Source organism: Dermacentor albipictus, chromosome 1 (genome assembly GCF_038994185.2).
Source record: "Dermacentor albipictus isolate Rhodes 1998 colony chromosome 1, USDA_Dalb.pri_finalv2, whole genome shotgun sequence".
In the NCBI taxonomy this organism is placed as follows: domain Eukaryota; kingdom Metazoa; phylum Arthropoda; class Arachnida; order Ixodida; family Ixodidae; genus Dermacentor; species Dermacentor albipictus.
In genome coordinates, this window is record NC_091821.1 from 52,120,750 (window position 1) to 52,134,488 (window position 13,739).

The window sequence follows — 13,739 nt, forward strand, 5'->3', positions numbered from 1 at the left end:
ACTATGGCATACGCGCCAATTGAAACAGTATACATATAACATCAGTGATGATACCTTGGTGCTAGTACGCGTGACATGAGCTGGTACTATGTATAGCTAAGGTTATTCCACTGCTTCGAAATAATTAAGTAGCAGGTTTGCGCATGGAAAATAGTGGCTTTGAGCATTTGATGTACACAACATTGTCGGCACGTGGACCAAAATTTATTATAGTACCTCAATGTTTCCCAGCGCGGGTTGTAATACAAACTTTTTTTTTCCCTTAGCATCGGTGTGCACCTAGAAATTCATATTTTCGGTTTACAACATCTCATGCGACAAACACCGTGTTATGCTGTTTCTCTGGCTGGAGGCACGGACTGCATTTGACTTTTGACTTTTCGCGGAACGCATGCCTCGTGAACTTTTGAGTACTGCTGTAAGTGCCGTCACGAGCGAAGTTGTGGAAACCGCAGCGGCAGCGAAAGATTTCATTATGATGACGCCACTCTACAGCCTGGAAAGGAGACATACATTGCGTTGCTAGGACGCCCACATATACAGTCTGCGTGCAAAGTTTACGAATGCCGTGCATTATATACAGCGCTCAGCTTCAGGCTACATGTGGCACCCGTGGCCTGCAAGCATGTGCTGGCGATTGTGCGTACATATCTGTGCCACCATATCTGTACAGGTGCTCATAAATGTACCCGCATTTTAAGCCTGTTTTAAGGGTAATGATAACAGACGAAGTAATGCCTTTCTGCATGAATTTACCTCAAGGCAATGAAGGTTCGAGACGTATTCGTAGCGCATTCGTTACTCTGCAGCATGAAAAATGCAAACGTATGTGGTGGCATGAGCCCGACTTGCTCTGAATGATACTCCAAAAAAGCCTGCGAATGCCTTCTTGTCAAATGGTGCTACTGACAGCGTGATCGCTTTCACTGTCAGTTTCAGTGACACTAGTGGAACTGCAACACTTTCCGTGCATAAATGCTTTTATTTTTGTTTTGTGGCTGGCTCTTATCTGACGTGCACCATTTAACGCAATGAAGACATCCGCTATAAGACAGAACTCGGCTATAGGTCTTTGATGTCGAGGAACTTTATCTCTGGAGGGCAGCACGAATAATGAATAGGAGCAGCGTTGCTGTCTACGATTCTTTAGTGTGAATTGCAGTGTGATCTGTCGATGTTTACTCGGAGACTTTACCTGCTTCCCTGAGCACGATATAAAACTAGGAGAGCTGCTCATGTAGTTCGCATCGCGTATCAGTGCTGAACTTGTTAGCTATGCGGCCATGTCTTGCACGGCTCTTTTTCCTTTGTTAAGTAAAATACATACTAGGTGCTTTTCTTTTATTTTTGTTTGCGCATACTAGTTTTCGGAACCTCCTTTTAAACTTTGGCGCTCAAGGTTGTCAGTAATTTGCTACGCGTCATCTTTAGCTTTGCTAAACAGGGCAATGTCATCTACCAACGGCAAGTTGCTGATTTATTACCCGTTTATTCTGGCCAATAATTCTTCCCTATGTACAATTTGGAATACTTATTCCACTCAGGCGGTGAATATCTTTAGACACATCGTGTATCTTTGCTTTGCACCCATGTTAATAGGTACTTTTTGCCTTCCTTATGAGGAACTATGGTAGCTGTCGAAGTTGTTGTTAATTGCTATCATATTAACTTAAGCTTCCGCTATACTCCACGACTATGTAGTAATGCTTCAGATAGGGCGTTCTTCTAATCGCGCGCTTCCGCTCCCTTTTAATGCAGTGGCACATCTCACTAGCGAACGATGCGCATGAACAGAAATTTGCTGTATATCATGTCTCTTGCAGGTGAAGCAGTGATAACGCGTTTTGAAAGACGCCGTACACGCCATGTGCTAGAGAAGGGCGTTCAGCAATTATGAGGTTCTTTTGACGAACGTGTGCGTTTAGTGAGGGCTTGTTTCGTGTGCATAATTTTTCTGCATTGATAGCGGTTCTTCCGATGAATGCTAAACATTACGCCTGTATATTATTATTTGCAATTTTCGTTAACTTGGTAATAACCAAATCGTTCTAATTGCCATTTGATTTTCTGTCTCGAGGCATGACATCGTAAAAATGTAGCAGTTACATACAAACTCTGCCCGTGTTCATGGCTGTTTTGATTTCCCTTTATTCCTTCATTAACTTGGTTACTGCATTGGACTACCTGTAACCGGAACAATTTCACAGCGGTGCATCGGGCAGGTTTTTTTAAACTAATCGCCGTAGTTACCAGCGCTGTGAACTTGATTTTGTGAAGACAAAGCTTAGGGCGTTCAGCGCATGACAGTATGCCTTTCTTCCTGTTTGCGCAATACCGCATACGACGGTATCAAAATACTTGGTCAAGTAGTTGCATGTTTGGTTTGTTCTAAACTTGATGGTTGAGATTATTGACATTACTGTTCATGCTGACAATGTGGTGATACTCACTGATGCTACTGAAGGCTAAAAGACATCTATTGACAGCTTTTTCTGGGAAAATACGGGCTGACGAACTCAACACAATCATTCGTTCCCACTATTTTAATTCGTGGCTAAGAGTTTCCGTAGTTTCTCTGCTAAACTTTTTCCTACAGGGAAAAACATTTGACGTTGAGAAAAAAAAAAGAAAAACATCGACATAAATGAGGCATTCCTTCCATTCGCGCTGCCTAGTCGGCATCTCATTATACGAGCGTTGTCATAGCTCTATAACCTGTGAGAGGAAAATTAACTAAAATGATGCAGACTCCAAAGATGGGTGTATTTTTCGATCTGTTTCACTACATTTGTTTTAAATGTTCCGGAGTAATCACTGCTGGTAACGCGTTTCTGAGGACAAACATGTCATCGCAAGCATCTACATCTCGTCGAAACGCGGAACGAGAAAGCAGCATCAGCAAGCGAGTAGAGCGCTGTTCGTTCTAAGCTTCCCACAACGGCACCGGACTCCATGAGAAAAACCCTCTTGGTCAGGCACTAACTGGCAACTAGGGCGACGTCCCATTTTCACAATACAAGAACGAAAAAAACCAGAAACACACATACCGGAATAGTTTTACAGGCCTCTTTCAATATTGTACCTTTCCGGGCATCGTCAGTTATCCAAACGCAGGCCCGAGCTTGTTATGAGAATAACCCTATTATTTCGGACAGCGCTTCATCACGAGAAATAGGATGGAGTAAAGTAAATCCTTGGTGTTTTATGGGACTAGGGTCATCGCTTGATCGCCTACCGACGCTATTTTCCCCAGCAAAAGCTCTTGCTGTGAAAGCGATTGAGTATTGAATGGCTGATCTGGCTACGTTTCTGACGTAACGATTGATTTACCCTTTAATTTCTTCGTCGCTATTATCCTGTTTAGTTGGCAGATGTTTGGGCAATATCCGACGTACAATGTTGCATGTCGAAAGACCTCTGAAACGTATCCCGAAAGAATTATTTATCTCACGTCGCCCTGACCTGCCCCCTTGTTCAAGACTCGCGTTCTCGTTTTTGTGTACTGGCATTCCTTGAAGGGACAGTAAACCGTGTTTCGTAACAAACGACAATGCCCTGCGATTCTGCCCGCGGATTCAGCGCTTTCCGTTCGCAAGAATTGGCATTGTCCAGCGCCTTCGCTATCACCACGCTCGCTGCCACTCTTGCTCGGCGACTCTTATTAGGAGCAAGCGCGACGGTCCGGCCTTTGTAAATCCGGGCCTGTGAAGCATTTCGCCGATCTCTCTCGCCACAGGTCGTATCACGCACTTCTTTGTTACCTCCGGACAGTGACACTGAATTTCCGGCTGCAGCAAGACTGAGTGAGTTCGGGCCCTGTATGGTTTCTCGAGACGTTATACGGCAAACGCTTTTCTGTCCACGGGGGGTGACGTAAGGCTGCTGGCAGAGGCCGCCTCTTTTCACGGACCAAAGGAGTTGTTCACCGCTGCCAACGACTCGTGTAATTGAAACTAGATTGCGCCGCGTCTTTCAACGACGTCCGTGGCTCCGTGTCGGAATTGCACGGACATGACTCGAACTTAGGCACTTTTACGCGTAAAGCTTGGCCTCGCGCACGCAGACCTAAGAATGCTTCTTGAGAGTGCCTTGCCATTCAAGAAATTATTCGCAGCAGCATATCGAGTCTAGAAAGCAGCGTTTCACCACTGTTGCGAACCCTCCAGCAGGCGTGTATATCTATTCTGCTTACACAAAGATGTCCGAAGTCGCGATCTTATCACGGTTCGTAAAGTGAACCGTTCGCTTTGCCTCGTGTGATTGGTTAGAATGGCGTTTTCGTCAGCAAAAACGTGATTCTGATCAATCACGCGTAGCTAAGCGTTCTATTATTTGTGAGTCCGAAACCGCTCAGGTGTAGTTTTGCTAACGATACATTCATTCTGTAACTTCCCCGTGTGTGTGGGCTGTACACGCACTTTAAAGTGGCGGTCAAAGCAGAGAAAGAGAAAACGTTTTCCCTGTCATTCTTCTTGCAACGTGCGATGGAAGCGATACGAGGTTCGGTGCAATTCAGCGGCAGTTTCGCCGAAGTCGTCCCTGTAACGTTAACGGTGGTTGCCGTTACAGCGTATCTATAGTCATCAGCCCGTACAACCATCCGCAGAATTCGCTTAGAGGAGTTGTTTGTTGCGGGTGCCTAGGCTTTGTTGTTATCCGCTTCCGTATATGTCCTGCTTCAGAAAGCTTGGGAAATTATGTTGCCGTGATGCCATTCGTTCGGTTATTATTTCTCCTCGCATAGATTGACTGAAGAAAAATAGAATAATGACGGGAACGCGGATGTTTTATTCAGTATTCGAGGACAAGATTCCGTACCCTTAATAAAAAATTGTGCGTCCACCAATCATTCTGTAAAATGTGGTGTGGCGGTTCCCTTAGCCTGTCACATGGTACCGGGACCGTACGTAGCCTATAATCGAAATCTTATGGAGGGAAAGCAGTGGCCTTTATGCTCTAATTTAATACAAGTTCATGTCGGGAAACTAGAGATGGTATGACCATTCATTGTATAACCGGCAGCAGAACTTACAAGGAAACGTTCAATTTTTACGTGGTTCCCAGACTCATGTCGAGTGATACGCCGTTCGAAACTTGTCTAGCAATCTGCGTTAGGCCACTTTATGTCTCATATCACTTTAAATCCCGCAACGCATCCTCCATAAGTATTTCTTGCAAAATAGCTTTGCAACAAGGTACAACTTATAATGTCTTCTGCAAACCGCTCAAACTAACTTTCTCTTTCAGGTGTTGTCCAAACTTAATTGACACTAAGCCGCGGTGTTACTTTGAATTCACTCTCCGGAATGTCTTCTTAATTTCTCGAAAGTGCAACACCGAAATACGTCACATGTACGAGTACGAAAGGACAAACACAAATTTGAAAACATTAGGAGCAATGATTTAATTTTTGTTTTCTTTTCACATGATAAAATCGTAACACAACTTCAGGTAACGACATAGATTGGGTACAACCTTGTAATCAGCACTTCAGGGTCGGCACTAGGAAGGGTCGCCATGATTTCAGAACACTGCGTTACTCTCCTCTTGGCGGATTTATGTCCCTTCTTTTACCTGAAACACTCACTGCGCAAGTTTCACGCGAAATCCTCGCACAATCTTGGAGCCTTCAATATAGAGCCGAAGGTACTGATGTAGCTTCGGCCCTGCACAGTAGAAGACATCAGAGATAACATGACTAGATTAAAAGCACAAAGCACTCTGTCATTCATAGTTCATATTTAGGGGAGGAGAGACACTTAGGTTAAGTGAGCATCACTTCTGAGGTTTTCATCCTGTGGCCACTGCCTCTACATCATCTTAAGCCGGGGCTCTTGTATGTATACAGGAAAGGAGCATGCGTCAGAACAAAATGAAAAAAGTGGCACGCTCTTTCTCAACATTGACAATCACATAAGTTTGCGGCAAAGGCAAGATAGTGAGACTTACGTGCTATTTTTGTCAAAGAAATGTGAGAAATGAAAACCTTCAGCAGGACCTGAACTTGTAAGAAACAAAAGAACGCCGGCAAAACATAATGTCTTTCATAAACGTTTTTTATCTCTCACTCGCTACACGCACAATCATTTTGATGTAAGCTGCACGCAAAACCAAGCAAAATAGAAAGCGGCAACTTCAAGATTTCTGTGATGTTTAGTTTCCCAAGCATCTACAGAGTTTAATTTTCAGAACTCTGCTGAGGGTGTGCTTAAAGCTTACCGCTGCGCGCGCACTACCACACAACACTTTCACTGAGTCTGAGTGAACCAAATGCGGATATTCACCTTAGCGTATTAGAAACGCCAACATTGTCATTCCAAGCGCTGGTCAACTTAAACCACGCGTCAACGGATTTAAGTTGAAGGACGCTTGGACGCCCTTTTGGAGCATTGTAGTTTATCATACTTGTTACAAGATTAACTCCACACGCTGAATAAGCAAGGAAACGAAAAGTGCCCTTTTGCTTCAGGACGCTGACCTGATGGAGAGCAGCGAATACGGTTCCCAAGGATCGGGTCAACAAGTGGTCGTCCCAATGAGGTGCCCCTTCACCTACTGCACCTCTCTAACATTGTTTATCAAGCATTTACTGTCCCGTCTTCATCTTGTGATGTGGATATTTAGGTAGTTGATCTTCGACAGTGTCGGAGGGAGCAGCTTGCTTCGGCGTACGATTCACAACATGTTCACAAAGCCGTTGCGGCAGTTTCTCGCCGCTGCCTCGATAGCCGTCTGCCTAGTGGTCGACCGGGCTAGCTGAACTGGGCGATACTGCGTTGCTTGTGCTGCGACCCGTTGGTCGTGATGCGCTGCGTGTCACTGCGGGAGTGGGCCATCCGCATGAGGTCCACCGAAGATCGGGCCACGTCCACCAGGCCGCAGCGGGACTTCCACATGAGTACGAAGGCATCTTGAATCTCACGCATGCGCACCACGTAGATGACTGGATCGACAAACGACTTGATCAGCACCAGTGTGTTGGTCAGTATGCCGAAGGTGAGGCGCACGTCAAGAGACAGCGACGTGATCGGCAAGGGACAATCGAGGCATGTTAGTACGTAGAAGAGCACGGCTGGCATCCATCCTATGAGGTACGTGCCGAGTATCAGTAGTGTGGTGTAGACGGCCTTGACGCTCCTGCGCAGTTGTCCCGGAATCTGGGCAGAGATTCCCGCTCCCATTTGGTGGCGTCGGACCAGCAGGAAGATGTGTGTATATATGAAACACATGAGTACCAGTGGCACGAAGAAAAGTCCAGAGAGTATGACGCGGAAAGTGCTCCAGAGCATGAAGTCATAGCGACAGTCGGCCACCTGGAATCCCTGCCCGGGTACGCTTGTGAAGTACAAGAGGAAGAAAAAGAGGGGCACAAGCCACATTGCTGCCGTCGTCAGCCATACAGTGCGTCGAGTCACAGTTGCAGCGTAATGAAGAGGCCGCAGGATACCGATGTAATGGTTCACGGCGAGAGCCAACAGGTGAAGCACGGACGCGATGAGGCCTGTTAGGCGAAAGGCTTCCAGGGACAGCGCCCAGCAGGCCGGAGGCTGGATGTGGTACAAGGTCGGAAGGAGGCTGTTGACCACGAGACCGACGCCGACCACAAGAGACGCGTAGGCGTTCGCCGCTGATAAACTCAGGCTGAAACAGAGCGTCGGGCTGGGGCTGCGTCGCAGCCAGTGGGCCGACTCGACTATGACAAGGTTGAACACCATGGACATTAGGCAGGCGACAAGCATGACGGGCACCGCGAGGCGGTACACGTCGCGGGCCACTTCTAGCGGAGACCTCACGGTCACATTGAAGTCCGCCGCCGTAACGTTAGCCGCACTCATGGATACGGTTTAGGTGTTTCCTCAAAAGAGCGCAGTCGAGTCCGCAAGGTCCTAGTGAAGAAGAAAGGCCGCGTGGTCGTCATGCACTCTGCGATGCTCTTTTTTGGTTACAGCCAACGACAGCCTACCGCTTCCAATTCTAAGTTCAATCATCTTAAAAACCTAGTTTGAACGATGATGGGAAAGTTCTAGAAATGTTGCTTTTTTTCGGAAGGAAACGGCGGAGAATTCATGGGTAGTCCACGTCAGTGAATACAAACACAGATGTCTAGCTCAAGGGAAACACCGGCTGTGCTGAAGCGCAGGATTGTGTAACTTAAAGACGTGTTTAAACGACGGCGCGATCAAGGATGCGTAGTTGTTTATAGAGCGACAACAGTTCACTTCGTTGAGATGCGCAAGAAGAAACAACCCAATGTTTCAAGATGCGAGAAGTTTTCTACGATTGGTTCGCGTTACACTTCACATTTCACGTCCGAGTGCTAGATTGCGGGTGTCAAGTTCTTTTTCAAAGACGTGTCGCGAAAGTTTCGGCTCAGTCTGTACTCACTTGTCGCTCACAGTTGAAAATATCCATCAAAGCCGTCTTACGTTTTTTTTTTTCTTTTTCTTTTTCCTAGGATGTGCTTGAAATCATCGCTAAAGTTCTTTCGGGAACTTTTCTCACGTCACAGTTCACATTTTTGTCGATTGTGAAGGTGAAAAATAAATTGCTGCAAAGTAGAGTTCTTTTCGCACTGACTGTACACAGAGCTGTGAGGACAGTAAATGTTCAGTTGCACTGGTCGTCAGGTTCCTCACACTTCGAAGTCCTGCAAGTCACAGTCCTGCTCGTCCCAGTCGGCAGATTGCTCAAGCGGCAGTCGGCGCAAACTTCTTGACCCAGCAAATGCAGGGCGTTATTATGGAGAAGTCGTTTTCAATTTCCGTTCTTGTCACAGGTCACACCGCGGAAGGGGATGGCCATTGATATAGGCCAGAAAATAAAGTTCGTGTGGGCAACGACCCGCTCACGATGTATGTTGCCGGATGCTCACGTCGATCGCACAGGCCAAAAGACGAGTTTGGTGGCAGTGAGTGGAAAAGGCCGATAGCCAATTCGTCGCACGTCCCCCGTAGCTTCACCAGATCAGCGGCGGCCCGTCCAGCGATTCGCGCACAACCGCGCTGTCTGCTACGTCTGGCTGCCGTGACGACTCGAGCGCAGACTGGCGCGGCGTGGGCGTGCGCCGCCTTTGTAGTTCGCCGTGCGCACCGCTTGGCGCTGCGAGCGGCGCCTTACGAGCCGAACGGGTCTGTGGGGATGGGAGAAAGCGGGATGCGAGGATGCCCCTCTCGAATGCTTCTCTCCTCTGCAGCGATCCCTCTTACTTGCTTTCACTTACTCCCTACTACTTGCGCGCGTGGTTTATCTGAGAAGCTCAACAGTTTGCCGGCCGCTCGTCGGCAAAGCGCGGGCTGCCCTGAAGTTCTATTACTCGCCGTGGCGGTCTCTGCCCCTTTCTGCAGGGTGATTAACTCTTCAACTCGCCGTTCGTTTCATAATTGCACTTCGGACCGCTAGTCTTGCTGTTTGACGTCTTGCCAGCATGCCTCAAGTGTTCTTTCGCGTAGAACATTTTAGTACATTATATGCGCGCCCTTGTTTGCTCGCTGTATATATCAGAAGATTCATTTCGAGAGGTTATCTTTGCTTAGTTCACTTTTCCACCACGAAATGGTCACTTAATTTTCGCCTTCATAGCTTCGTTTTCAAAAGTTTTATCTATTCATACTCGAACTTTGCTTGCACGTAAACGATTCTTGAGAGCAGCCGTTGCACCTTGCAAGCACGTGCCCCGGTCGGGATTAGCAGGCGAGGCAGCGGCGTCATGCTGCCTACTTGCATTGCTGAGCAACCAGTCTCTCGCCCGGTGTCTTCGAATGCACATTTGTTAACTGCTTTTAGGGTGTGTAATATTCTAATTGGCAAGTATCGAGATATAGTGTAATAAAACAAAAGCTAGAGTGAAGTCGAGATGATCTTCCCCGTCAGTTCATATTGGGTGTTTAGAGTCTGTCGTGTTTTTATCTTCTCTCAAAGCGCCAATGCATTAATTATCGCGGTAGAGCTAATGATCTGGCCATTTTCTTGTGTTTTAACCAAGACGGCTCTTCCGAGTGGCCCGTCCCATGTTTCCGCTATAATGACGGAAGCATGGTCCGGAACTTGTGTACAGAAGCGGGCCTTCCTACAATATAATGATTTTCGTCCTCCCTGTCCTTTGTCCAGGCCCGTCCTGAAACTTCGCTCATCTTCTTTTAGTCAGGAAGAGAAGCCGTAAGTGTCAACACTTACGAACCAATTCGTATACGTCAGCGAATTGTAATATGTTCGGCGCAACGCCGAGCATTTTAATACGGAGGCAGGAGCACTCTTGTTAGCGAAGCTAATCGAGTGAAGGTTTAAAAGAAAAAAAAAAAAAAGAGAGAGAGAGAGAGCTCCGTAATTTCTTATTGGATGTTATGGCAGCCGTTTATTGTGCGAAGCTAGCATTTATTGTCCACGTATGCTGTTAGGGTTGCAATTCTTGAGTTTATGAACCACACTAACCTTTATGTGTGAAGGTAACATAGATAAGCAAGCGAAAAAAGGTGAAGCTAACTTCTTGTGATAGATACCTGAAATTTTACCTATCCCCGCAGACTCGCAAAAATTTTCAAGTTGTAAATGCGGTGGGAAGCAGTTGGTTTTAACATCGCCAAACATGGGCCCCCACAAGTCTACAGCCGTAAAAAATCAGTCTACAAAACTTTCCCCCCTACACGAGGATCGCTTCATAACGCTATACACTACCGTCCATGTTTTTCATAACAATCAAGGGAAGCATGCACACACAGCGCCAACACGAAAAGGAACGCTTCAATTGTGTGCTAATAGGAATTTCTGTAAACTTGTAAACTGAAACCTTACTGTTATTGTATGTATAGTTTCCGTGTTGAAGAAAACTACCAATGGAACCTCTTTATAGTTCACCTCACCAACAAGAGTAATGTCCGCCTTTCCACTGGTATTTTGCATAATTTTGCATAACTGATCTTCGCTAATTAACTGATTGAGCGGAATATTAAAGATGCTCTAAGGAGCGCCGCACGACAGCAAAGTAGCGCACTGTCCCTTTCCGAATGACTGCTTCTCGGTGACATCGGTGAATTATATTGCACAAGACAACGGCCCCACAGCTGTGCGAAGTGTGCCGTTCGAGAATGTAGTAAAGCGCTAACTTGCTTTTGCCCTCAGAAGAAAAGAAGCGCACTCCGCGTGCGGCGTCGAGCACACTTTGTTAGTTGAAGTAAAACATCATTTTCTATACTCGCGGGCAACTGTTCTTGGCTATGAAGCGAAAGCTACGCAGATGGAGCTTCTGCACATGGCTGTATTCGTACGCTGTGTAGTGCGGGCGCGCTTGGCACCGGTTTCGGTTTCGCCACCCTTGCACAACCTCTTTATTTAAGTGAAGGCAAATACAATTAACTCGGTGGGAATCAATGTTTATTCACATTCGATATGTACGACGTTCTGGGCAGCGAGCATCGCAGCCTGCGTCGGCGCTCTGAAGCAGCCGTGTGACATCGGTTAGGAGTTCGACGCGGAACCGACGCTGGCGTCGGTAGAGCCGGCGCTGCAGTAAGCTCGCTCACTCGTTTGTAGTACATGCTGAAGGTTGCGATTTCCAGATGGATTCGCTTGCTTTCCGCGCAGACGCTGCAAACACTTCTTTTTTTGTGATTCAACACTCTTTTGTTGCTAAAGTTCGTCAACAGCCTCTCAGGGGAGTTGATTGGTGGGGCAGCAAGCGACAAGCACTCACCAGAAGACACTGGCGTCATTTTGCGTTTGATGAATGTGCAAAACGTGCGACGTTTTCGGGTGTGCGAAAACTCGAAAGAGCAAACTAGAGATACAATACAATAGCAATAGCTGACTGGTGAATGTTACGTATCGTTTCAAATTAGGTGCTGTAAAAACAAAAAGAACATTGTTTTGTATTTTCCACGTAAGAAAACGTAAGCACAATTGCGGTCTACTTCCAGCAGCAGGGAAAAAGGCGCGCTTAGTTTCCGCAGCGTTCGCTTCGTAGCCAAGAAAAGTTGTCCGCGAGTATAGCGTAACTTGTAGCGACAGTGTGTTGGCTCCGCCACAAGCGTATTACTTACGCGGCGGTGCACCCTTCAAGGGATCAGAAGGAAATAGTATATTGGTATAAATTGGAGCTTCCTCTTTCAACGCTCTTAGTGGATTTGTTCGACAAATGGGAATTGTCATTCGTAGACGAGCTTAACGAGAAAATTTTTTTCTCACTTCATACCCATATCAATATGTCCATGGCGTCGTTGTGACTACGTGAATTTCACGATATTTTCGCGTTTCCGGGTCACTTTTTTAAAGAGAGAGAGAGATAAGGATGTATAGAAAGGCAGGGAGGTTAAACAAAGGTAGCCATAGTCGCAACAGGCTGGCAAAATTTGCACTGCACCTGGCCGTTCTTAACAGTATTAATTGTGGCCATGTTTTCTCTGCAAACTTCTTAATCTCATCCGCCCACCTAACTTTCTGCCGCCCCCTGCTACGCTTCCCTTCCCTTGGGATCCAGTCCGTAACCCTTAATGACCATCGGTTATCTTCCCTCCTCATTACATGTCCTGCCCATGCCCATTTCTTCTATATACTTCCATATATATATATATATATATATATATATATATATATATATATATATATATATATAGTATGAACGCGTGTGAGTGTGTGTTCGCGCTATACTAGTTGCCGCCCTAGCCCCCCCCCCCCCCCCCCACCCCTCAACTGAAAGGAAACCTTAAGCCCTGAGCAACCTCAAACCATAACGATACGAGGACCCTGGCTGTTGGAAAGGGCCGTATTCGTAAACAATTTTGTATTGTTTCCTACATATGAAGATTATTAATATCGTCACCCTTTCTACTTACACGTGTCACTTCCACGGACTTACAAAAAAACTGCATTATAGAGCTAAAATTGAAGGCGCCTGTGCCCCCTCAAGTCCCTACTCCGCTTCCCATTTGCAACCATTCTTTGTGTACTCTCCTCGCGGGGGAGGAAGTAGTGCGGGAACTCAGCGCTTAGCGCCTGTGAGGTTGTTCAAGGCCACCGGGCCATCGCACACGCAGCGCGGGCGCATTATTGTGGCCGCCGCCGTGATGCGCTTGCAGTCTCCCTTTACTTAACGGCGCTGTTCAAGGAACCCAGGCGACGGCGTTCGCGACCGCCTGTGGCTTCCGCGCCGATGCCGTGTTCCCTCAACACTTGCTTTACGGTAACTCGATATCACTCGGGACCACGGCGTCCTTCACTGGCTGTCTTCATCTTGGAGGGTCCCCCACCGCGCACGCTCATGCAGACGCGAACATTGCGCCGAAACACACATCCCACGCGTTTCCGTAACGGCCTCCGGTGTAGAAGGGCACGAAAAGCGGCTGGTTGGGCGGGCCGCCCTCTCCTTTAAAGGTGCGCGAGGGTGAGGGCAGTCGTCGAGACGAAAGACCACACAAACGTTAAAACTGCCCTGACGAAGCGAATTCCACTCGGGAGACCGTCGGCTATTTTTACAACGCTTCCAATGTGCCATCATTTCCTATTATATATATATATATATATATATATATATATATATAAACGAGTAGAACGGGGGTTAACCGGGGGGCCCGATTTTTATTAGTCATATCATGAGAAGCCAACAAACACTGACACCAAGGACAACATAGGGGAAATTGCTTGTGCTGAATAAATGAAATGAAGAAACGATAAAATAGTGGAAATTGAAGAGGATGAAAAAACAACTTGCCGCAGGTGGGAGCCGAACCCACAACCATCGCATTTCGCGT

The 13,739-nt window shown here is 46.9% G+C and overlaps 3 protein-coding genes across 3 annotated transcripts in view; 2 read left to right on the plus strand and 1 right to left on the minus strand.

Moving 5' to 3' along the window:
* LOC135911998 (glycosyltransferase 25 family member-like) overlaps nt 1-13,739 on the plus strand; it is an 873,389-nt gene that overhangs the window by 784,228 nt on the left and 75,422 nt on the right. The gene's annotated exons all lie outside the window — the stretch shown is intronic.
* Nucleotides 1-13,739, plus strand: part of LOC135912000 (glycosyltransferase 25 family member-like) — a 571,330-nt gene that overhangs the window by 404,551 nt on the left and 153,040 nt on the right. The gene's annotated exons all lie outside the window — the stretch shown is intronic.
* LOC135911989 (adenosine receptor A3-like) lies at nt 6,753-8,024 on the minus strand. The gene has a single exon (XM_065444369.2). It carries the CDS (start codon nt 7,833-7,835, stop codon nt 6,753-6,755), a length of 1,083 nt encoding a protein of 360 aa, XP_065300441.1. The 5' UTR covers nt 7,836-8,024.

Excerpts from the sequence above, each read along its gene's own strand:
- LOC135911989 (XM_065444369.2), bottom strand. The coding sequence starts at position 7,835 with ATGAGTGCGGCTAACGTTACGGCGGCGGACTTCAATGTGACCGTGAGG.